General features: G+C 33.5%; 6 protein-coding genes across 6 annotated transcripts; 3 read left to right on the forward strand and 3 right to left on the reverse strand.

Annotated features, from left to right (window-relative positions):
- Nucleotides 1-1,269: 1,269 nt before the first annotated feature.
- On the forward strand, nucleotides 1,270-1,725 carry TRIADDRAFT_56835 (uncharacterized protein; the record flags this gene model as incomplete). The annotated part of the gene is made up of 1 exon (XM_002112589.1): nucleotides 1,270-1,725. The coding sequence occupies one exon, from the start codon at nucleotides 1,270-1,272 to the stop codon at nucleotides 1,723-1,725; it is 456 nt and encodes a 151-aa protein (XP_002112625.1).
- Nucleotides 1,726-2,764: 1,039 nt separating this feature from the next.
- Nucleotides 2,765-6,478, reverse strand: TRIADDRAFT_37765 (uncharacterized protein; the record flags this gene model as incomplete). The annotated part of the gene is made up of 12 exons (XM_002113024.1): nucleotides 2,765-2,816; nucleotides 2,936-2,985; nucleotides 3,139-3,207; nucleotides 3,371-3,520; nucleotides 3,613-3,672; nucleotides 3,764-3,832; nucleotides 3,951-3,968; nucleotides 4,077-4,163; nucleotides 4,277-4,492; nucleotides 4,704-4,748; nucleotides 4,898-4,975; nucleotides 6,407-6,478. 12 exons carry the CDS (start codon nucleotides 6,476-6,478, stop codon nucleotides 2,765-2,767), a joined length of 966 nt encoding a protein of 321 aa, XP_002113060.1.
- An 859-nt stretch (nucleotides 6,479-7,337) lies between these two features.
- Nucleotides 7,338-8,339, forward strand: TRIADDRAFT_56837 (uncharacterized protein; the record flags this gene model as incomplete). Its single annotated transcript, XM_002112590.1, has 1 exon — nucleotides 7,338-8,339. One exon carries the CDS (start codon nucleotides 7,338-7,340, stop codon nucleotides 8,337-8,339), a length of 1,002 nt encoding a protein of 333 aa, XP_002112626.1.
- Nucleotides 8,340-10,930: 2,591 nt separating this feature from the next.
- TRIADDRAFT_25605 (uncharacterized protein) lies at nucleotides 10,931-12,763 on the reverse strand (the record flags this gene model as incomplete). The annotated part of the gene is made up of 7 exons (XM_002113025.1): nucleotides 10,931-10,997; nucleotides 11,083-11,135; nucleotides 11,256-11,332; nucleotides 11,458-11,552; nucleotides 11,813-11,881; nucleotides 11,976-12,037; nucleotides 12,641-12,763. 7 exons carry the CDS (start codon nucleotides 12,761-12,763, stop codon nucleotides 10,931-10,933), a joined length of 546 nt encoding a protein of 181 aa, XP_002113061.1.
- Nucleotides 12,764-13,682: 919 nt separating this feature from the next.
- On the forward strand, nucleotides 13,683-15,685 carry TRIADDRAFT_56839 (uncharacterized protein; the record flags this gene model as incomplete). The annotated part of the gene is made up of 4 exons (XM_002112591.1): nucleotides 13,683-13,937; nucleotides 14,646-14,783; nucleotides 14,925-15,096; nucleotides 15,231-15,685. The coding sequence occupies 4 exons, from the start codon at nucleotides 13,683-13,685 to the stop codon at nucleotides 15,683-15,685; spliced, it is 1,020 nt and encodes a 339-aa protein (XP_002112627.1).
- A 2,309-nt stretch (nucleotides 15,686-17,994) lies between these two features.
- TRIADDRAFT_25812 (uncharacterized protein) lies at nucleotides 17,995-20,420 on the reverse strand (the record flags this gene model as incomplete). Its single annotated transcript, XM_002113026.1, has 5 exons — nucleotides 17,995-18,357; nucleotides 18,418-18,527; nucleotides 18,646-18,805; nucleotides 19,096-19,233; nucleotides 20,067-20,420. The coding sequence occupies 5 exons, from the start codon at nucleotides 20,418-20,420 to the stop codon at nucleotides 17,995-17,997; spliced, it is 1,125 nt and encodes a 374-aa protein (XP_002113062.1).
- Between the last annotated feature and the right edge of the window lie 2,051 nt (nucleotides 20,421-22,471).

Below are 22,471 nucleotides of genomic sequence, written 5' to 3' on the forward strand. Positions count from 1 at the left end.
AAGTGCTAAAAAGTATTTTTAGTAGCTATGCAGACTCTTATTTTACGATTACAATTGTTATTTAATATGAGTGTTAAATATGTCTGTTTAATATAACGGTTTAATATAACTATTTAATGGCTTGAATACTTGTGTGATTATGGATTAACGGAATGATATTGTGTAATATAACAGGGGTATTATAATAGAGAGTAAACGCGTTATATTACGTGTTATAATGTAATAGATATTATAGTACGTGAAGGTGTATATAGAGAAAGATGTATAATCGTAAATATAAATATATTTATAGAGACTTATAGAGTAGATAGATTATATTTAATGCTAGTATATGAGCGTGTGTGTGTGTATTACTTTAATCGTTTATTTATTTTTAATTTAAAATTATGTATTGTAATAAATAAAATTACTTTTAGTATTTTACGAGTTAGCTAGTACGATTGAATGTTATTTATTTAGATTATATTAATTATTGTATTATTTTGTTATTACATATATTACGTAGAATATACAGTATTAGAGTATATTAAAGACTTTATAAGTGTAGAATAGTATTATTTAGCAATATAGACTGTTAATTTACGATTGCTATTGTTATATCATATGACTGTTTAATATAACTATTGAATGGAATACGGTACTGGATGGAATAGGCGTACGATGATGAGCAGAAGGTGATTGTGTAATATGATAATGGTAAACCCTCGGTGTGAGGAGGTTTTTGCACTGTGGAGCAGCGTCGCGCTGTGGATGAGGTTTGTGCACTGTGGAGCAGATTTTTACTGTAACGTATTAGCCCTTCTCGGCCGCTATATATCAGGGTCTACTGTTCAGGTTAAGTTCAGTCAAAAAATGGAAAAAAAAATAAAGAAAGAAACTTATTTCGATTATTTTCCGTGAGGGCCCCAGTACAGTATTCGCAGTACGGTACAGTATAGTATAAAGTACTCTACTCTACTTTGTCTGATTTGATACAGGAGAGTGCGAGAAAATCCGAAAATCTGTCTGTACTTGTACAGTACAGTACTTCCCCGCTTCAGGACTAATCGTTCCATCATACTGCACTGTACTTGTGAGCCACCGTAGCACTGTGCAGAACGACACATTCTTTTCGGATCTTCCCGCATCCTCCAGTAGCTGACAGTGACAGCGGAAGTTTCGTCAAAGAAAAGAAAGCAGTAAAGGTACAGTATCAAAAATATAAATACGTGCATCAAGCTGAAAGTGGTTTCGATCTTCACCGTCCTATTCTAAATTTACACTGGTAAAATGCAGCGCAAAAGGAAAAAATTTAACAATATAGATGAATATACGAATATGGTAATAAAGGAAGAATTAACAGAGAGTGATTATCATGATGATCTTACGTCTTCTTTCAAGCGAGCTAAGAGAAATGGCATTAAGTATATCAAGAAAGAAGATGTCATAAAAGAGTTTACTGTTATACCTTCGATTGGAAAGAGTCTTGCTGAAGATATGTATAATTTAGATATTAACTCTATTGAAGAGTTGAAGATGCATCATCCTGATCAGATGTACGCAAAATTAAGAGCTCAAGCAGCAGCTCCTATGTGTAGATGTGTATTATATGCTTTTCGCTGCGCTGTGTATTACGCTAGTATACCTATCCAATATCACGATAAACAATTACTCAAATGGTCGTCATGGAGCGATAAAAACGTACAAAAATTGAACTTAAATGAGAGATTTAAGCATTTATTTTAAATGGTTGTCCGATGGAGATGACAATATTTGATATATTGCTAATTTTTATGACTTCGGTTATATTGCATGCTGACTTTTTTTTTAAAAATGCTGTACTTATTGTACAATCCTGCACGATATCGCGTTATGTTAATAAAACTTCAAATTTACTGTACAGTATACGCGTATACAGTCAATTTTACTAGTGAATTACATCATATTAATCATCAATTACATCGGTGAATTACATCATATACCAGCTGATGTTCACTAGTATGTTTTTGTTAATAAAATTTCCTTGGCTGCTTTTGAGCACTATACGTAAAACTTGAATACGGAATTGACCTTATTCGGTATAAAATACGTTCATTTTTAATATTTTATAGCATTTTGGACCCATTTCGAATACTACTCACAGCTTTCAGAATATTGAGTACTATGCAACTTTGGACATTGCCACAATTTTTAAATGTAGTGCATACATATTTAATTTTAACGTACTATGTAATTTAGTAGTCCATGGGTATTCCTTTAGCGATTACGTATTGTCTAATTTCTTTCGTAATACAGTAATGAAAAATTATGATACTATACGCAGCTATTACGATCGATCTGAATGTAAGTACGTGAAAACTCACTTTGTGCGCCATTCTGTGTTGAACTCAAAATCCCTTTAATTGTAACCAATTACGTAATGCCGTAAAGTAGAAAATTTCAATACATTTTCGAATATTTAACAATTATGCAATACTGCATTAAGTAGGTGGAAGCATAGGGACCTGGAAAGATGTTATGAAGAGCAATTTTTAGATGTCAAGTATATATATATATATATATATATATATATATGTAAATTTTACCGCAACAATCAATGATTCTCTCCTCTAAATATAATAGAATATATTTTATTAAGTGAATTAAGTTCCAAGTTAAGGGAAAATTTCTACAGTAGTTAGTTGCGAAAGGAATTTGTCATCATAGTACCAAGCTCACAAACATCGTTAATAGATTGCGTACTAGACTACACAAAGAGCCCGAAATGTCGCCTTTAGAAATCCAATTACGAGATCTTTGCCTTTGAAAAATCCATTTCTGGATGTTGAGCCATAAACCTATCAGAAATAGATACAGGAATAAGTCAATGCAGCCTAAATTTTGGTAACTAATATAACTTACGGTAGCATGTACGTGTATTTGTGAAGAAGTTTAGAAGGCAGTTATTATATCTTACTTTTTCAACACATCTTGCTTTTTTTGCTCCTCGGATGTTGGTAAGCCCATCTATAAATTATAGTTGCATTCGTAAGCGACACTAATGCGTAAGCAATATTCACCATTATAATCTTAAGTGATTGTTGCTTCGAGCTATCAAATTTATAATAGCGCCAGGTTTACGTGTAAAATAATAGTGGATGTTGAATTTTCGTATCTTACCTCCTTCTGTCGTTGGTCATACATCATTTTTTCTACCATACTTCGTGTTTCGCCGTCTAAATCTGATAACTATAGCAACAGATAACACCAATTATTTTATTGCAGTTGTATACAGTAAGTAGTAAGCAACAAAGAATACTACTGAAAGTTATGAATAGAAGTGATGCACTCTTATTTCATGCAAGATTATATACAATATATATTTAATAAATCAAACTGTGTTATTACAGACCTTGGAGTTTTCTGGCTCAACCTTCTTAGTATTAATCTCCGGATCAGTTGTTACTAAACGAGGCCACCATTCCATCTTGTTTACTTTTTCTATCGTAACCATTACAGCTTTCTTATCTTCAATTACCCAATAGCAGTTTTCTATTTTAATCTACAATGTTTCAAGCAATAGAAACACTGTCACATCAGTACAATGTGGTATATGGTCTTCAACTGAATTTGAAAACAGATTTACAAAGTTACCGTTTTATGAAGATCTCCATCTATTATTGGTTCGTGCCCTTTCAGTCCAATTTTCAAATGCTTTAATCACATGTGATTAAATTAAAAAACAAAGAACATAAAACAACATTAGAAGAAACTATAGCAGCGGAGTCTTTGCTCAAAAACTTACATTGGGTTTAATCTCGCAAATAACATCTTTTCCTTTGACAGGAAAAGAGACTTTGAAGGGAACTCTAAGCTAATATCGGAAGTCATAAATATATCAGTTGAGGGCCAGATTCACAGCAAGTATCAATTTAATAGTTAAGACTATGGTTGTCAATAAAAAATAATAATATTCATCCTTAGTTTCATACTTCAACATCGGAGAGGGTCTAAAAGTCAGAAATGAACAGCAGACGAGACCGTGATTACTATTCATTAGTTGTAAGGCAAATTTGATTAAGCTCATTGTTACTCTAAGGTAGTATGTATGAGTATACCTGTGTCCATTTATAATTAGGTAGATCTGCGCCATTGCCGCTGTTAGGCTTGAGCTTGTTTTTAGAATCTTCATCTTCACTATCATCCTTATTATCAGGCTTACTGGTCTAAACGTTAAATACCACAAATTCAAAAACACGCATTCTCTGCTAACGTACGAAATCGTACACGTCCAGTACAGCCATATACTGCATCATACCTCAGCAGTAGATTCGCTCACTGGAGGATCAACTTTAGGAGCTTCTTTCTTTTCTTTTTCAATTTTTTCTTGAACTTCTTTTGCTTCTTCGTCCGTCAATTCAACAAATTTAGGTTGTTCTTGTTCCTGTTGTCGTTGCTTTTCTTCTTCTTTTTGCTTCTTTTCTTTCTGTTTCGCAATCCTTCTAGCACGCGCTTCAGCTTCTTGTCGTCTAGTCTCTAAATCCTGCATGGTAAGACAGAAAATTGCAATATCTATTGAGAACGATGGCATGATACAATGTATTCATAAAGAAATCGCGCATATTCATATTTTAAAAGTCAGGGCGTAGAAACGTGAAGGTGTTATTTCTGAAAGCGTTGAACATTACTTGGTTATCATATATTGAATTAATTTAATTCTTATTCGAAGATATCAGATGATTTACCTTTAAACTTAACTTTTCATGATGGTCAAACTTTTCAAGTAGCATCTATAAATGAATGTATCCAAAAAAGAGTACACCTGCATTATGTCTTCATCACTACGATAAATATCGTGGCTTACATGCAATTTTAAATTACTTGGCATGTTATGCACAGTTGTATCAGATAGACCGAAGTCATGCGTTGTAAGAGTTACCTTCCTGGCAGCTTCTTTACCCCCTCCTGTAAAGAAATCAGTTTTGCGACGCAAGAAGGAGAATAAAGTGTCCAGTAACTATAATAAAAGCAAAATCATACAGTACAGTCAGCAGCAAGTTATACGTTTCCACGTCTACATCGCTAAACGAAACCCCGTCGTTAAGCTGAGGCCATCTCTGAACTTTACAAGGTTTATCTGAAGCACTCGTAAACTTTCATTTATTTGTGCATCTTGAATAGTCAATTTCTTTCAAAGGGAATAATAAATCTATACCGTACGTTTAAATTAAGCAATTATTCTAAAGCAGGCACCAAGAAGTATGTGTTTGATCGTTGATGCCAAATTTAAGAGTTATATAAAATTTAGTTTAAAAATGCTGATGCAATACTGCGCTAAAAGTTTCCTCAAAATTATCAATTTTGTGAATTCCACCATTGGTGAGAGAATTGGACTACTAGTCTATTTGTAGTCTAATTGTCTGACAAGATCAAGCGAATAGATAGCTTTGCATTACAAGATGTAGCTGTACCGGCATATGGTTTACATGTAAAAATTGGAGTTGGCATGATCATGTACTTTATACTAAAATTACTAAACTATTATGCTAATAAAGCTATCCATTGCCATTATCTTGTTAGCTCAATCTTAAGTACAATACCATCCTGATAATACTGTACGCGAATAGTTAGACTACTGTTTTGTGTTTGAAGAAATTGCATTTCACAGTTGAATCTCCAAAGTGAGAGCTGCACAGCAAAGGAGTGTATCTGCTATTCTATTCTGTTAGTACAGTAATAAAGTCCAGTTAGATAATGAATTGTTCAATTTACTTTCATTCAAGATGAAGAATAGCAAAGTGAAACTGGGTTAGGAATATCATCACAATTCAATGACGCAAACGGTCATCATGTACAAGTTGAGCAAAGGGCCTAGTAAACTATTCTTGAATGTATTATTTAGCCATTACTGTATTGAAAGGAATACTGTACCATGGCAACAAACTATTCAGTCAGTATTTCTCTCGTCGATATTATACTAAGGTATGATTCTACACTTTCGCAATGCGAAATGACGTGAGGCACAAGCGTAAGCTATAGCAGTACAGTACGGTCCTACCTAACTCGCTTTCACTTTAATATCCAAATGGGTATAGTAACGTCTAAGAATGAATGTGCGGATATCGCTGTATGCAAAATGTGCTTTAGGCTACTTTCGGTTCGCACGACTGAAGCATTTACCTACAGTAACATGAATGAAGAGGGAGAGAAATGGCTAGAAACTGTGATTGTATGGGAGTGATAAGTTATCCAATTGTAAACTAGGAAGCTACTACAGGCCGTCAACACTTTGTTCAATCCTGTATAGCCTATAATGGAAGGTAAGAAACGGCGATGAATTGTCATTGGGCTACATTACAGCAGCAATGACAAATTAATGAACTACCCTCCATGAATGGTTTGACACTCGTCTGACAATAAGCTCTACAAGTACAGCAGCATTTCTTACTTGTGGAACACCTTCTTCCATTTGTTGAGCCAAACTCAGTAGAATACCGTCATACTTTTCTGTTTCTGCCATATCGGAATGATTAGTAAGTTTAGAATCCAGTTAATGGTGACGTGATGATGATGCAAAATTGCAAAGGGAGCTGTTTGCAACGTGCCTTCGCTTTACTGCAGACTCGACCCGCCGATGATACTGTCAACTTGTGAGTCTTTGACGTTCAGTACTGTACTGTACAGTACTGTACGTCGAATAGAGTACTGTACGTAAAGTGATGTTAAGTACTGTACAGTACAGTACGTACTGTACGTCGAGTAGAGTACTGTACAGTACAGTACAGTACTGTACAGTACGTAAAGTGACGTTAAGTACTGTACTGTAGAGTACAGTACAGTACAGTACAGTACGTAAAGTGACATTAAGTACTGTACTGTACAGTACTGTACAGTACGTAAAGTGACGTTAAGTACTGTACTGTACAGTACAGTATAGTAAAAAGTGACGTTAAGTACTGTACACTACAGTACGTAAAGTGACGTTAAGTACTGTACGTCGAGTAGAGTACAGTACGTAAAGTGATATTAAGTTGTGAGTCTTGGGCGTTCAGTACAGTACGACGAGTAGAGTAGAGTACAGTACGTAAAGTACTGTAATGTTAAGTACTGTACGTAAAGTGATATTAAGTACAGTACAGTACAGTAACAATAGCCTTGGTACACTATAGTACTGTATACAGTATGGAACGCACAGGAGCAAAGCGTGAGGCTGTCGTTTCATACTTTAACTGCCAAGGCAATGACGTAAAGCTGTCAGCAAACCCCCCCGAGTCCGGTACATTGCCGCCAAAGAGATTGGGAGCTGATATGAAGGGCTAGAGCGGATTATGACTTGCCAAGTTGAAAACTCTTCGCCATTTGATGTTCATTTTATCACCATGGAAGATGTAGTGGAAGAAAGCGGTGGCCCGTCTTTAGCCGATCTGGGGATTACTGCTGGAGCAAGCACACAAAAAACCGCTATAGGCAAAACTAAAGTTTATGATAAATTAACCTTGTGGGAGAAATTATTCCTCTTCTCATCGTTAGTTAGCTTTGCTACCGTGCTGGGTTTAACCATTCAACGTTTGACTGTCCTACAACCGTCAAGCCCTGATTTTACCTTTGCTCTTGTTCTACTTTTAAATATTGCTTTCTGCTTATATTACGCTTTTAATGGAGTTTTTCGTGAGCGTGAATTTGAATTATACGCATTTATTGCGGCTTCTGTCATTGTCCTCTTTTATGTCATTATCGAATTTATAATTCATCCCAAGCAACGCAGCGGATATAAAATTGCTCGTTTAGTAGTGATATGTGTTCTCGCTCCCATTGATATTGGACTATGTTGGAAATCCGCTCAAGAATTTGGTTGGTTGGAATTTAACATCGTTGGTGCTACTGAAGTATTACAAACAGCTTATCGAACAGTTTGCCGATTATCTGCTTTACTCAATTTTGACCTTCAGCTCCAATTTAGTTTACTCATTTTAATCGTTTCTAATTTTACTCAATTAAGTACATTGGAAAAAGTGGTTATCGGCCTTGGTGTTGCTATTGCAGTGATCATGTTTATCCTCGGCTATATAGCGGTACAAATCGAATCGGTTATTATGGTCATAATATTTATCATCTTGTCGGTTTGTGAGCCAGGATATATTGTCTACAAGTTCGCTAAAACCATTGTGTTCCTAACCTATCGTGTTGTCCCTAAGGAAGGGTCTGCGTTGATATTGGATATTTCCATTTTTGTAGTGGGGACTATCGCGTTGATTGTTCGCTTAGTCTTGATATTTGTGATGAATCAAGCTTACAGAAACTTTGGCAAGGGCTTAAAAGACAAATCATTTGGATGTTGTACGACAGATACTTCCTTAGCTCGAACAAAAAATCGCCATTAACCAAACATTGCACGCTAGCTCGATGGTACAACCACCGTAGCTTACCATAACAATTCGCTGTAATAATAAGTAATGACAAATCTCAGAGTTTGAAATATTCTACACTCAACATTGGAAGGGACTGAATAGATGTAATATTTTTTGATCTACCGTAGTATGGTAAACTGATTCAGTAGCTCAATAATTATAATGCAACCTTACGCTATCGTTCACAACAGTAGTCATTGAAAGGGTTATGCTAGATACAAAGTCCTAATATTCCTGTGTCAGAACATCAAAGGACAAAGATTATATATTATTATCAAATTTTAATTAAAGACGTAGATTAATAATTATAATCAACTTTTAACTTTACTTTTTTGATGTCATCATTGTAGTAGTCTTATTGTATCGATAAAGTTAAACAAATGGATAAATTATTGTTGACTTTTGTGTTAAAATACGATTTCTATCTGAGTTCTTTACCAGTTTCAAATGTACAGGTATTCTTCTTTATTTTGTTTATATCCCGAATAATACAGTCTAAATTGACTTGAATTGAACCATTTTTATATGAAGGTTAAAAATTGGCACTTAGATCTTTATAGATCATTACTAAAAAGTACTTTTGCTTTATAATCAGCTTGTGTAATACTGCAGCCTATGCGTTCATAATTGTTTTGTGTTATTATGCTACTGTAATCTACTTTTCTAATCCGAATTTTTGATAATTTTTTTTTCCATCTTACCTCATTGAATTTGTTGATAGCCCCATTTCTAACGTGGATGCGATAAATTAGTCGCTCAAATAGATAATGTCGACAATTATTACGTTATAATTGGATATGTAAAGTTTAGATGCGTAGACAATGTGTATCTTACCTAATCTTAGTTATAATAGTATGACTACTTAAATACATAGTACTTAGATCAAGTCTATCAATTTCACTAAGATCTGTCAACTGCAATGATACTATACTATGATTGCTATGATATAAAGTAATCTAATATTTTTCATTACGTATTGACAGCAATTGCATACTTTCAAAGTATTGCATATGTAAGTGTGTATTTTAACATTGTAGTACCTGAAAACATTTCAAAGTAAAAAGGATTGTACGCGTACATAATTATAGCCTGATTTCATGACTTAATGGCAATTGATATGTTCGTCGCTATAAACTCAATCTTATCCTTTGAATGTTTATGGAGCACCAATATCTCAAACGAACTTTTATTGCTAAGCTCTCTGCCTCATGATGTGCTTGTAAGTTCTATTCCGTTCTAATGGTGACAGTACCGATATTTCAACTTCCAAATTAGTTTAGCATGCATTCATGTCACTAATTATTTGGAAATTGCAATAAAACAATATAGCGAATGAAAGAGTATGTACAGTTACCATAGTGCTATCTCGCCATAGAGAAGTTAGCGATATTTAGTGTCCTAGCTTTATTTAGATTACGAAATATATAATACTTTACACATCTCGTGCTTTCATTATGACTAATTTACATTAGATTGTACGTATATTATGAGTCTATGACTTGATGATTCTGTTAATGGGCACGTTGTAATCTAACTGTCTTGTGGTAATCATCGGAAATCGATGTCGGCAAATATTGTCTTATTAATTAATTAGGCATTCAGATATAAAGTTACAGCCTAATTTTAAGCTCTATTGATACTAATTATAATCCTAGCTGTTGTAGAAAGGCACACAAGCCCGGCATTTGCATAATAAATTAGTTTTCAAGTTTAGCGTTAAAGGTAAACTTAAAGGCATACCAATTACTAAGAATCCTTTATATGGGATTAGGGATAAGTATTCTCAAGTATTTCTTGGACGGATTTTATTATCCTAACGCGTGGCTCAGGGACTAGGATGGTAGATTTAGGTTTTTCGATATCTCACCGCAGAGATGTCTTGTGACAATCGTACAGTAATAGTATACACAAGAATAAATTAGATGATATGGTGCGTTTACTTTTATTACCTGTAAATTAGAATTAAATAGTATTTTCAAAAACAAAATGGGTACATGATCTCGTTTTAAGATCTACGTTTATCAGAGGCTCGCTATTAATAATTTCACAAATGCAAATATACAGTATGCTTCCTATTTAATTTATGGACAGTTTTAAGTGGGCAGGTATAGGGAGGCCACCTAACCCATTACAAATTGATGAATGTACCGTAATGCTGTAGTATTTAACATACTATCTTTACATTGAGGCCAGGTCACAGGAATAAAATGAAAGATTTCAGATAGATACCGCTTTTTGTAACACATGATTTAAATTGCAATTCCTTTCAATAAATGAAAGATTGATCCATCTTGACCAAGGCAATCATGCCCTATTTTTGCTTTCGACGTAGATTATTATATTGAAGCTAATAACTAAAAAGAAAAGAGATGCTACTTTGGAGATTGCTTTGTTATCTCAATTCTTAAGTCATTGATATCAGTTTTTCTGATTTACTGAGTGAAGTTGATCTACAAAAAAGAAGCGTAGAGTTGTTACAGCATATCGTTTAGTATAAATATAATAATAATATTATCGTACTATAACAAATTAACATGAAATACTCTCTTGTTACCCAGGAATGATTAGGACTTACCCGTTAACCATTCAACGCCTTCATGTAATCCTTCTCCAGTTAGAGCATTGCTGGCACTACATAGAAAATATCATGTATACACATTAAACTCAACGATACCGGTTATTTAAATCCACAACAAGCTGTAAGATAATCACTTACCATATATGCCAAGGTTTATTAGCAATTTCTTTTAGTCCCATTAATTCTGTGCACTATAAGTTAATTATAATAATAAGGTAAAAATTTCTTCTAAGTGCTACTTTAGAATTTACAGTATTAGAAGAATCTTTTGCTGTAAAAGATAATAGAGCCGAAATAATAATATAACCTACCGTAACAGATGATATAGCATCCTTTAAGTCCATTTTATTAGCAAACACTAAAAGTGGAATTTGTTTATGTCTAATCTCTGTTAGTGAAAATTAAATGAACCGAAATTAGTTTTACACTCTCTAGTTAAATCTTGGTAACTGTAATTGGAAATAACTAAAACAATCTTACAGAAACAAAAATATTATTAAAGTATATATTTACCTGGATGTTTTAACATAGAGTCTAGTTCATCTTTAGCTACAACCATCCTCAATTTATCGCTACTATCTAAGACGAAAATAAGGGCTTGTGCTTCTCTATTTGATGTAAAAGAAACATACCAACATTGTCCTTAAGTTTTACCATACGTTTTCATTTAGACTATTTTAGCTAGTAATTAAACTATTCCATTTTACTATATGATAGATTTGGATAAATCTAGCGAGATAATTGTTAATGTTACTCTGTTCATTATAATATAAGCTTATATCAAATCTACCCTAAGAATAACAGTCTTTTAAACTAAGACTGACACTTCAGGAATAGCTATTTCACAAATGGACTATTATAGATTTACTTATAATAATGTTCCCATAGATTTCTATATCTTCCTTGACCAGACATGTCGAAGACAGTAAATGATAAACTAAAATTTAAGAAAATGTTTTAAACCGATAAGATCAGAAATCGCGTGTAACATCAACTGATTGTATCTATGTTAAGTATTAAAGGCCGCTTACTTTCTTGACGCAAACTTTTCAACGCTAAACCCAATCGTTGGAACTATATCCAGCTGCTGCGTCTGGATAAAATCAACATAACAATTCCGTAACATTTATTACGTCTTTAAAATCATGTTAAAAGTTAGAGTATCATTAGTAGGCACATTACTAATACCATGCGACAATAAGTATATCACTTAGATTAATGGATAGCTATTTGATATCAGTATTTACTTTCGCCTTTGGATTTTTAGATTCGGGTTGATATTTTGAAATTATCAAAAGATTGATTTAATTTAAATAGGTATATTGAGATGGCAATCCGCTTGGATTACTTAGTTGTGAATTTGTGTATTACTGAATTGATAAAACATATATAGAATGTATCACAATCTCGAATCAATCATTGCTTGGTCTGTTTTGCGTAGTGTCACGAAAGGATATTAGGGAACGATTTAGGGCAATACATTTCAAGGTTAGTGGTACTAGTCCCAAGCCTTAATTCATGTACTAGGATAAATATTGATAATTACTTATTATAACTCTTCTTATTAAGGCCTGTTCAATCAATCTCAAGTAAATATTCCAAAGAGCGACACTTTCAATAAGACGCTTAAAATAAATTTTGATAGCGATTACATAGTGAATAATATCAATTACTATGCTGTATCGATATACAATACCTTTTCGGGTTTTAAACGATTAATTATGGTTGATTTGCCGCTGTTATCGAGCCCAATACATAAGATATTACATTCCTTCTTCTTTGAGCGAAACCAACCTGAAAATCTGTCAAATAATCCCATTTTCTTGTAATTTTATGCCTCAGATTAAATGTATTAGTAATGATGCGTATGGCGATAGCAAACTCAAGTTGACAAATGTGGTAGTAAGCGTTTTCATACAATTTGTTGACTAAAGTGAACAAATGAGACTATCCAGGTAAGCTAGAAAGAAGATCAGCAGATTTGACTTTGCCGTTACTTAGATACCGATCTACGCACGCGTACTGGGTGACAGCTCTTCAGTCTAGCTTTTCTACCTTTCGTCTATTGTTTCTGCTATCGAGTTATAGATGATTCAAGCTCTACTGAATGCCTATACTCTAGATACTGTATGGGTATTATCATAGCTTATTGTACCAAAGTACCCGGTTACTCTATTATCCTCGTCTGTATGACGTCATCACGTTAGCACGATCTATAGTACGGTCAGCCCATTGGATTCTGTTTCAAATAGATGTCATAATTTGAGATACAGTTACAGTGTACCATACAGCTTTGCGCGACATCTATTTTGCACATATTTTTTATACTACAGTAAAGCGTACGGTTCGGTATAGACCAGGTACGATTCAGCATTTTGATATCGTGATGTCGTCTTGCAGCTACACTACAGGCGTACGTATAGTCTACAAACTACTGTCTGAGGTAGTATACTGAATCCTGCACGCACTTACCCCAAGCATCCCCTATGGGACTAGTCGTCAACAAGAAAGGCAAAAGTAAATAGGCCAATGCAAGCTGATTGCGATGGGAATTCCTCGATATTTTTAAGCTTTCTGTTGGTCTGATTGTAATCCAGTAGTAATCGAATCCACTCATGAAGCAAGCAGTAACAATTTTTTATGTTATTATAACGATTGCTGTGATTTCGCTGACACTATGGCAGAATTATCTCAGTCACAATCACCGCAGCACGTTCAAATCTTGCCCCTGTTCGAAAATGTCTCTATGCCAACCTCTTCAACTTGGCCATCGGAAAGAAGTCATCGGATTTACTGTCGATCATGGGATATGGCCTAAATATGATTGGAGTAAATTAACAACTTTAGTCCTATTTCAAAAAACTATCGACCTCAAGTTAGTGTGCCATGCTCATTCTAAAAATGTACGGGTTGTCCTGGTTGCAGACTACCCTGTTAAAAATCTTACCAATCAACATCAACGTTCGGATTATGTTAAAAGCAATGTAGCCAAGGTAATGGATTTAGACATAAATGGCAAGGAAAGAATGGACAGGATAGCAAATCATAATACGATATTTTAAGTAATTATATTCTACTCTGGTACTGTGTATAGTTATCAGAATGAAATAGGATTGATACATAGGGTGTTCGTAGATTACGTTTCTTCTAAAAGCTAATGAAATGGATTCTGGTACGAAAAGTACATGTATTACGTACAGCTAGTAGTTTTCTTATTTGTATTTTATGAATTAAGGTTATAATTATGATTTCATACTATGGTAGTACACTCGGTTATGAAATAGTTCGTAGCATTCTTAGTTCTATTAATTAAAAGAATTAGGAAGATGTAAATCATTGTTTTGATGGTGATATTGGATTCAATTCTCAAACCGTTAATTTATAGGCTTAAACAAACTCGAGTTATAACTATAGTTTGATACTGTGGCAATAAACTCGATTGTTCTTAAACAGTTAACTCGTAGAATTAACTAAACTAGAGTTGTAATTTAGTTTGATACTGTGGTAATAGATTCAATTCAATTCTTGCACAGGTAACTCTTAGGGTTCAATAAGCTAGTGCTATACTAGTGTAATGCTGTGGTAGAGATTCACTCTTGAACAGTCAGTATCTGTCTTAGCTATCTTAACCGAATCGGAGTTTGTAGTATACTAGCAGATTCAGTTTTTGACTGATTCAAATTTAAACTGCGATTTTTTAGGCGAAAAAATATTACTTAGATGGTATCAATATTGATATTGAACAACCAATACTGAAGAACTCTGCGGAAAGCAAAGGTTTAATAGCTCTTGTAAAGGAGATGACGGATTCGTTTCATTCACAGATACCTGGCTCTCAGGTAAGACATTGCATTGCCCTTAATTATTAGTGGCATGTGACTTTTAAGCATGATTCCATAGACTCGATGGAAATAATTAAGTTCAATGACTGATCTCATTAATTAGATGCTTTACGAGTATTACTGCTTATACCGTTATAGGTCTCTATTGATGTTGCTTGGTCTCCGAAATGTATCGATAAACGTTGCTATGATTACGCAAGCATAGCAAAAGTGTCTGACTTTATGGTTGTAATGTCTTATGATGAGCGTAGTCAAGTTTATGGTAGCTGTGTCGCTAGTGCTAATTCACCCTTTAATCAAACTTTTACGGGTATGTATTAAATGCTGTAAGAATCAATTCGTTCCTCTATAACAAAGTAAACTGCTTAATCATGATAGACCTACAGTATTATCATTCTGACAAGATCAGCTAATGTAGAGTAATGTTTGACGCTTACTTTTTAGGTGTACAACAGTACTTAGATCTTGGGATAACCGCAGACAAGTTAGTTTTAGGCCAGCCATGGTATGGTTATGATTATATTTGCCTAAATGTAACGGCCGATAACATTTGCCAAATTAAAAAAGTACCGTTTCGAGGAGCCCCTTGCAGCGATGCAGCTGGATTACAGCATGGCTATTCGAAAATTCAAATGCTTCTATCTCACAATGCAACAACGGATAGAATTTGGAACGGTACTCTTCGTGCACCGTTCTTTAATTATAAATCAGCTAAGGATCATAAAATACATCAAATTTGGTACGATGATCCTGAAAGCTTAAAGTTAAAGTATGAAACTGCAAAACATACTTTTAAGATGCGCGGCTTAGCATTTTGGACCGTCGATTCTTTAGATTACGGCAACTCTCCCAGTGCTAAGAATCAAACTAAAGAAATGTGGAACGCAATTACTGTTTAAAGGAACTATAGTTTAATTGAAACCTTTGCTAACAATCAATCTACCCGTAAATAAAATTATTGTATAAACAAAGTCATTTAATATTATATTATGAACTTACACTATAACGAGGTTACTCCTGTATCGGATTATTCTTTACGTAATTTGAGTAAGTAAACTAGCTATCTTTCTAAAGGGTTTATAGCTACTGCATATTTAATCATTAACTTTTAAAAAGAATGAATTATTTTTGGATTTGAAGAGTACTTTAAATAAAATTACAAAAATTTTAATGCGATTCAGCATTAATATCTTTTTGTAATGTTGTAACAGATAACTCTCAATTGTTATTTTAACTAATATGTATAGAGAGAAGTGTATATTTACCAGACAATATCCAATAATAAATTGATAACAAATAACGGAAGCAATTGTTTATGTACTGAAGCTTATTTTACGGTTTACAACGAAGCGATTGACATTAACCATCATACCCAGCTCTACGAAGAAATTTGTAAAGCTAGGATGACTCCTTAACCTTGATAAAGCATTAACATAGCGTACATTACAGAAGAAATATATTTTGTATTACAACGTAATTACTTTTTGAATCTATCTCTTGACACATTTTCGCTAACAAGGTTTACCAACATTGATGTTCATACTGTATTAACTCACCCTTTTATATTGTTCACTTTTGAATTGAGATACTTGTAATTGGCGAATTTCCAATAAAAATATGTGCCAATGGTCGATAGACAAGTACCTTATTTCAATAATATATATTTCACACTGGACACTAGCTCTCCAGCATACCGGCTATGTTTATTTTCCATGTAGTTACCAGTTATTTCTTAATACCAATCCATCTGTTAAAATTTGCTATCCATTACTATTAAGAACCGCAACTTTTCAATCAATATCGTACTCTACGAGATAGAAGTTCCCATTAATTTGCTAATTATAAAGTCCAACAGCTTTTATGGTGAAGAAGTAGTTAAGATCTTTGTCATTGATTTCTGATAGTATTTATTATATAGTTTCCGTATGTATTGCTAATAGTTGCAGAGATTGTAAAAATTTAATTTAATCTATCCATAGTATCAAAGAAACCGGCATTTACCACCGATGAAAATCAATGGAACTATTTTGTTAGCCGAAGAGTAAATTGTTATTATAAACTATTATTTTTTGCTCATTTGAAGGTTACATTCGTATTACTCGTATATCCTCCAATAAATTATACAACAGCTTCAATTTATATAGGGCAACAAGGTACGGCAATTCCTTGGCAAAGTATAAAATTTCTTGCTTATTCTTTTGCTTAAGAAATCGATAATGCTTTGAACAATATCTAAACATAAAAAATAATAAACGGCAAGTAGTAGATTAAGATGGCCGAGATATTTATGTAATCAGCCTTCTAAAGTAGCAAACTTTAATTCAAGGGCATCACCAAGAAGTTATGGCCTATAGTCAAAAGTATATCGGTAGTTTATTATGCAATATCCAATCTTATTGCATAGAATTACTACTGATGTTATGTGAACAACAACTAAGTCTGGATTTGTAGTATAATTTAAAAACACATTTTATCGATTTATTTTTTATTGCAAGTTTTAAAATTTGTCCATATAGTGAAAATTACACACGTATATACCGATATACGAGTATAGTAAACGCTAGGAATGCACTATCATCGTCATCTTTTTGTAATTTATATTTGAGCCACTCACTTTGTGAAGTCTGTTATACTGTATGCTCTTACAACTATCGATATTAAAGAGATTTTTTCTCTTTGTCATTCAAACGGATGCTAAAAATAAGAAAGTAAAAATAAGCATTCAATATGCCAATTCGATATTACTATCATGAGAATACGAAAGAGTAAGTAAAAACGAAAGGTAAATTAATCCAAATTAATTAACATTGTGATTTATGCACATTAGAGTATGCATGGAGAAAATTTTTTTGAATAGAATATTGCTATTACCAAGATACAACAATGATATTTATGGTCTTGATATAGCCTGATGATGGTCAAAGAAAGTAGTTGAAACTATGTAACGTGATTTTAAGAATTACACATAAATTAGAAGAAGTTAACATTTCGAGTGTTCCTTAAAAAGTGATTGCCTTATGATCCCCTAATTAGAACCTCATATAAATAAGAATCAGTTGCCGTACATTCAGCAATTTCAAAATGAAATTTGTTACGGTTTGATCATTGTTCTATAAGGATTAATATATGATCTTTTATATTTAATATTGAGCATTGAAATAAGGAACGAAAATTAAATCATTTCAAGCTGTTATTAAGCTAGAAAACATTAAGGTTTCGAGTTTTTGAGTACTGTATCAATGCATTTCCACATTGCTGCCGATTCTTTGGGGTACTGGACATAATTAGGAAAATCGGTGCTCCACATTCCAATTCCTCTTATACCAGATTTAATGGCATAACTATATTTAATACTTAAGCTCTTTGGATTATCATACCAAACTTGATGTATTGCACCCTTTGCATCCTTATAATTAAAATATGGTGATTGCGAGCTATTGGACCATTTAGATCCAGAGGTTTTATTGCTGTTAAGATATTTTTCAATTTCTCCATATTCAATAGAACTCTTACTTGAGTCATCATTGCCTTGTATATTCCATTTTACATTTCTTCTAGTAATCAAACCATGCTTCATTTTCTTAAATAATTTTGCCACATTTTTTAAAAATAGTTTCTCTGAAAAGTTAACGCAAATATCATCGATCAAAATGCCAAGACATCGATAGTTATAGCCATACCACGGTTGTGCAGTGACAATTTTAGACATTTGTGCTCCTGCTTTTTTATAAGCGTGAATACCTGCCAAAATGATGGAAAATGTGATTTCTGTTAGAATCGACATTTTAGCTATTCATTGTCAACACACATGTCAAGCTTAATAATTTTTTATTTACTTCTAAATACAGGATGCACTTACTGTAAACAGTGTTTCGAAATGGAGAATTTGCGCTGGCGATAAGTGACCCTTCTTCATCATAATTCATAGTAATAACGAAATCGACAATTTTCGATATAGCTACATTTTTGTAGCAATGGCCAATAGTACATTGGGGCCAATAAGATGCATCAAATGTTACCTATAAGCGATTAGAAGGAGTTTATACGTATTGCCATTCTCATTTAAACTCTATCAATACATAATATAGTATGTCAATATTTTTATAGGCTAGGGATTAAGTTATCGTTTCATCATAAAATTTGATTATTTATCCTAGCTCCATTAAATGGTTATAGGCTGGAAAAAGCAAGACTGTATAAAGTTGGCTAAACCGTCACATCCCTAATAACTTCTACTGCTTTTCATTTTATTGAAGTAGGCTAACATGATTATTCATATCTTTTGTATTGATAATTAATAGATACTTACCAGAGATCCAGGAAATGCAGAATGTATAGCAGTTGTAGTTTGATTAACAAACTTGATTAAATCATTCGCTTCAGGCGAGATAATTGGAATCGACTGTTCAATATCGAAATTAATCCCATCTAAGAATTTGGTTTTAATCTATTGTCAAAATGATAAAAAGACATAATGTATATTCAAAGGATTGATAGAAACAAGCACGGTAGTAGAGTTAAGTTCTAGTTTGCTTTAGACATCTTTACCCTCCAATACCCTAGATAAACTAGGCGAAAGTACTTATAAGCATCTATAATTCAATGTTTAGAATCCATCGGAATAATGATAGACTATGTATCTAATAGTCTTAGAGGAGAGCAAGAATCAAACATTTTACATAATACGATTAGCAAGATATTATTTTAATCTTCCTGAATATTGATGAATTAGGCGATAAATTATAAATAGCCCTGTTTTCTTCGCAATATGGCCTACTAGTAACTCATCAAAATCGTGTCAATAAAGTACATTTAATGCCAAGAACGTGCGGCTGCATGCTGAGATTGAGATTTAATTATCTTCAACTATACGTGACATTAAATGAAATTCATTTCTTCTTTTAACAATCAAAGATTGATGCAAACTAAAATGAACAATTCTTTTGGGGTCTATCAGTAACTTAAAACTGTTCTCAATTGATATTCTGAATGTTTTAGATAGCCAAATACATGATTAAAGCTGAAGCCTATTATTATTCCTACTAGAAAAAGTAAATTGTGTTTTCTTTCTGTATGCTAACTGAAAGAAATATATGTTTTATGGACAGTCATTTCATCAATATCACTTTAAGCTATTTTTTTTTATCTAGAATAAGTATTTTACTACTTTTATTACTACTGCCATCATAGTATTTTTAGATGCCGCAACCGTAATGATATCCTATCAGTCCGTATCATATCATCATTCGATAGTAAAATTCGATAAAAAGCTTGATTTACCATTTTTACTTTATCTTTAATCCATTGATCAATATGTGTTTTATTAGTCAACTGTTGGACAGGAAAAGAAGCTTTAGGAACGAGACGAACGTGATGAGAGTGAGCATAACATAATAAATTAGGATCGATATTAGGCAATTGTTCTTCAAAGAGAGCAATGGTGGTGAGATGAGTCCAATCGTAATATTTCCAAAGCCCGCGATAGACTGAGAATGCTACCACTTCACTTCGAGGACCTATTTGCACTGGCTTACAAAGTGATGGCGTGTGGCAAGGACATTGATCGATTCCATGAATTTGTATTAACCAGTTTAGAAAACAAGCTATCAGAAAAGTAGTAGACTGATATGCCATTTTCTCTCGTAGTGTTATATTATTGTTGTCTGCTTGTACTGGATACTTGCTAATAAATCATAAATTTGAATAAATCCTGGCAATTACAATTGCAAGATCGGGTTTTTCAGCGTTATCAACACAATCTAATGCAGATTTCCTATTGAATTCTGTTAGCCTTGAACATAAATCATCCTAGTTATTACATCGATGATTGATAGGTGGGATTTCTTCTCTATGCAACTAACCTATTACTTTAATGGACGGTCTGATGATGTATTTTATTGGCTGAATATCCAGTTACGATCTAAATTTACTCAGTTACAGTATTGTAGTAAGGGAAATGAAAGCTTCTCCACCGTTAAAACTATAATAGAATTAACACAGAGTGGAGTACAAAATCATGATTGTATTAATATTACTAAATCCAATCCTAGCTTACGTCAATGCTCAACTCAATTACTCAGTAAACATTCACTATCCGCGGTTGGTCACCAAGCACACTATGGCCACCGATACAAGACTGTCTACAGTTAAAAAAGTATCTACAAAGATCGATACTATACCCTTCTTCTATTTAGGAAAGTTTATAATTAATGGATATTTACTACCCATACACGCGATGGCAACCGATACGAGACTACTATTCAATACTATCTGCCAAGGTTGATAGTGCAGTCTCAGTTCTAGCAATGTTTGTTTATTCATAAACTGTATACAAGAAAGCGGCCGATATAAGGCTACAGTCGAAAAGTACAAAATCAAGCAGGACAGTGTCTATGTATGCTTAATTTCATGGCCTTGGATTTAAGAATGTTTATTTAGTTATTTGTTGATATTCATTGGCCGTATATAGGAAAGTAACCCGATGTATGGCTGCAAAAATAGTTTGAAAGAGTATCTGCGAAAGCTGATAGTCTATAGGCTCTAGCCTTGGAGCTGGATCTAGCAATGCTTTTTCAGTAGTTAACATTAATCTCCTATACCAGGCTATATACGTATATGCAGGATTGCTGTGCATGATAGTTATCGCTACAATGGAAGAATGCTTCTTCATGGGCTGATTTTTACTATCAACAAATATAGAAATAGCAGCCAATGCAAATCCGAAAATGCTGTATGGCGGCCAGCTTGTATAATCTGTACTAAGTCACAATACCTGAGAAGGTCTGTTAATAAGGCCTTAATTTAAGAATGATGAATAATATTAAACTAGAGTTATGGGTGGCAGAATGGGATTAGATGATAAAAATTGTCCAATTATTAATGTACTAGATAGCAACCGGAGCAAGATTGCTGTAGGATCGAATTGGCTTACGTCTGTTATTGTTTTGTTCTCAGTCAAAAAATATCTACAAAGGTTGATACTACCATCTAGAAATATTTATTCATGAGCTGATGTAAATTATACCTATACATTATATTCTACGTAAGATATTAAGTGATAAAAGGCTGTAGTCAAAAAGTAGCTACAAAATTGGATACTACAGTCTTGCGTCTCCATTTTTTGATTAATTCATATCGATTGCCACCAATAATGTAAATCGCTATAGTTCAACAGTATAGATAAATACGTCAACGACTAAGAGTGGGAAGACAACAAATCCTACAGACTCCCGCCGAGCAATATCATTCATGTTCAATTGATGCTATGGCGCAATATTGGGCAATATATCTAACCCAATATAGCCTAATTTTGTTTGTACCATAGTGAATTAATAATTTAATTAGCTCATGGGCATCGTCATTGATTCTGATTATACTGTACGTATATGCACAAAAACTTGTAGATTTGTGGTATCCATTCAACGCAGTGTTTCAATATCCATGTCTAAAAATTCATCTAGAATACAGTACAGTGAGAGACGACGATCAACCCTGTAATGCAAAGTGGATTTCTAAGCACAATACGAAGGGAATCCTGCTAAACTCTAACAGAAACAGGGACATTAGTCCTGATCTCTCTCTATTCGACCTCCATCTTACCCTAAACAAGCCTTTGGGTCATTTGTTGACCAACGTGGGCAAGGTTTGGGCGTGGTTGCCATAGTTACTCGATGATGACGTCATAC

This window comes from Trichoplax adhaerens, genomic scaffold (genome assembly GCF_000150275.1).
Source record: "Trichoplax adhaerens TRIADscaffold_5 genomic scaffold, whole genome shotgun sequence".
Classification (NCBI taxonomy): domain Eukaryota; kingdom Metazoa; phylum Placozoa; class Uniplacotomia; order Trichoplacea; family Trichoplacidae; genus Trichoplax; species Trichoplax adhaerens.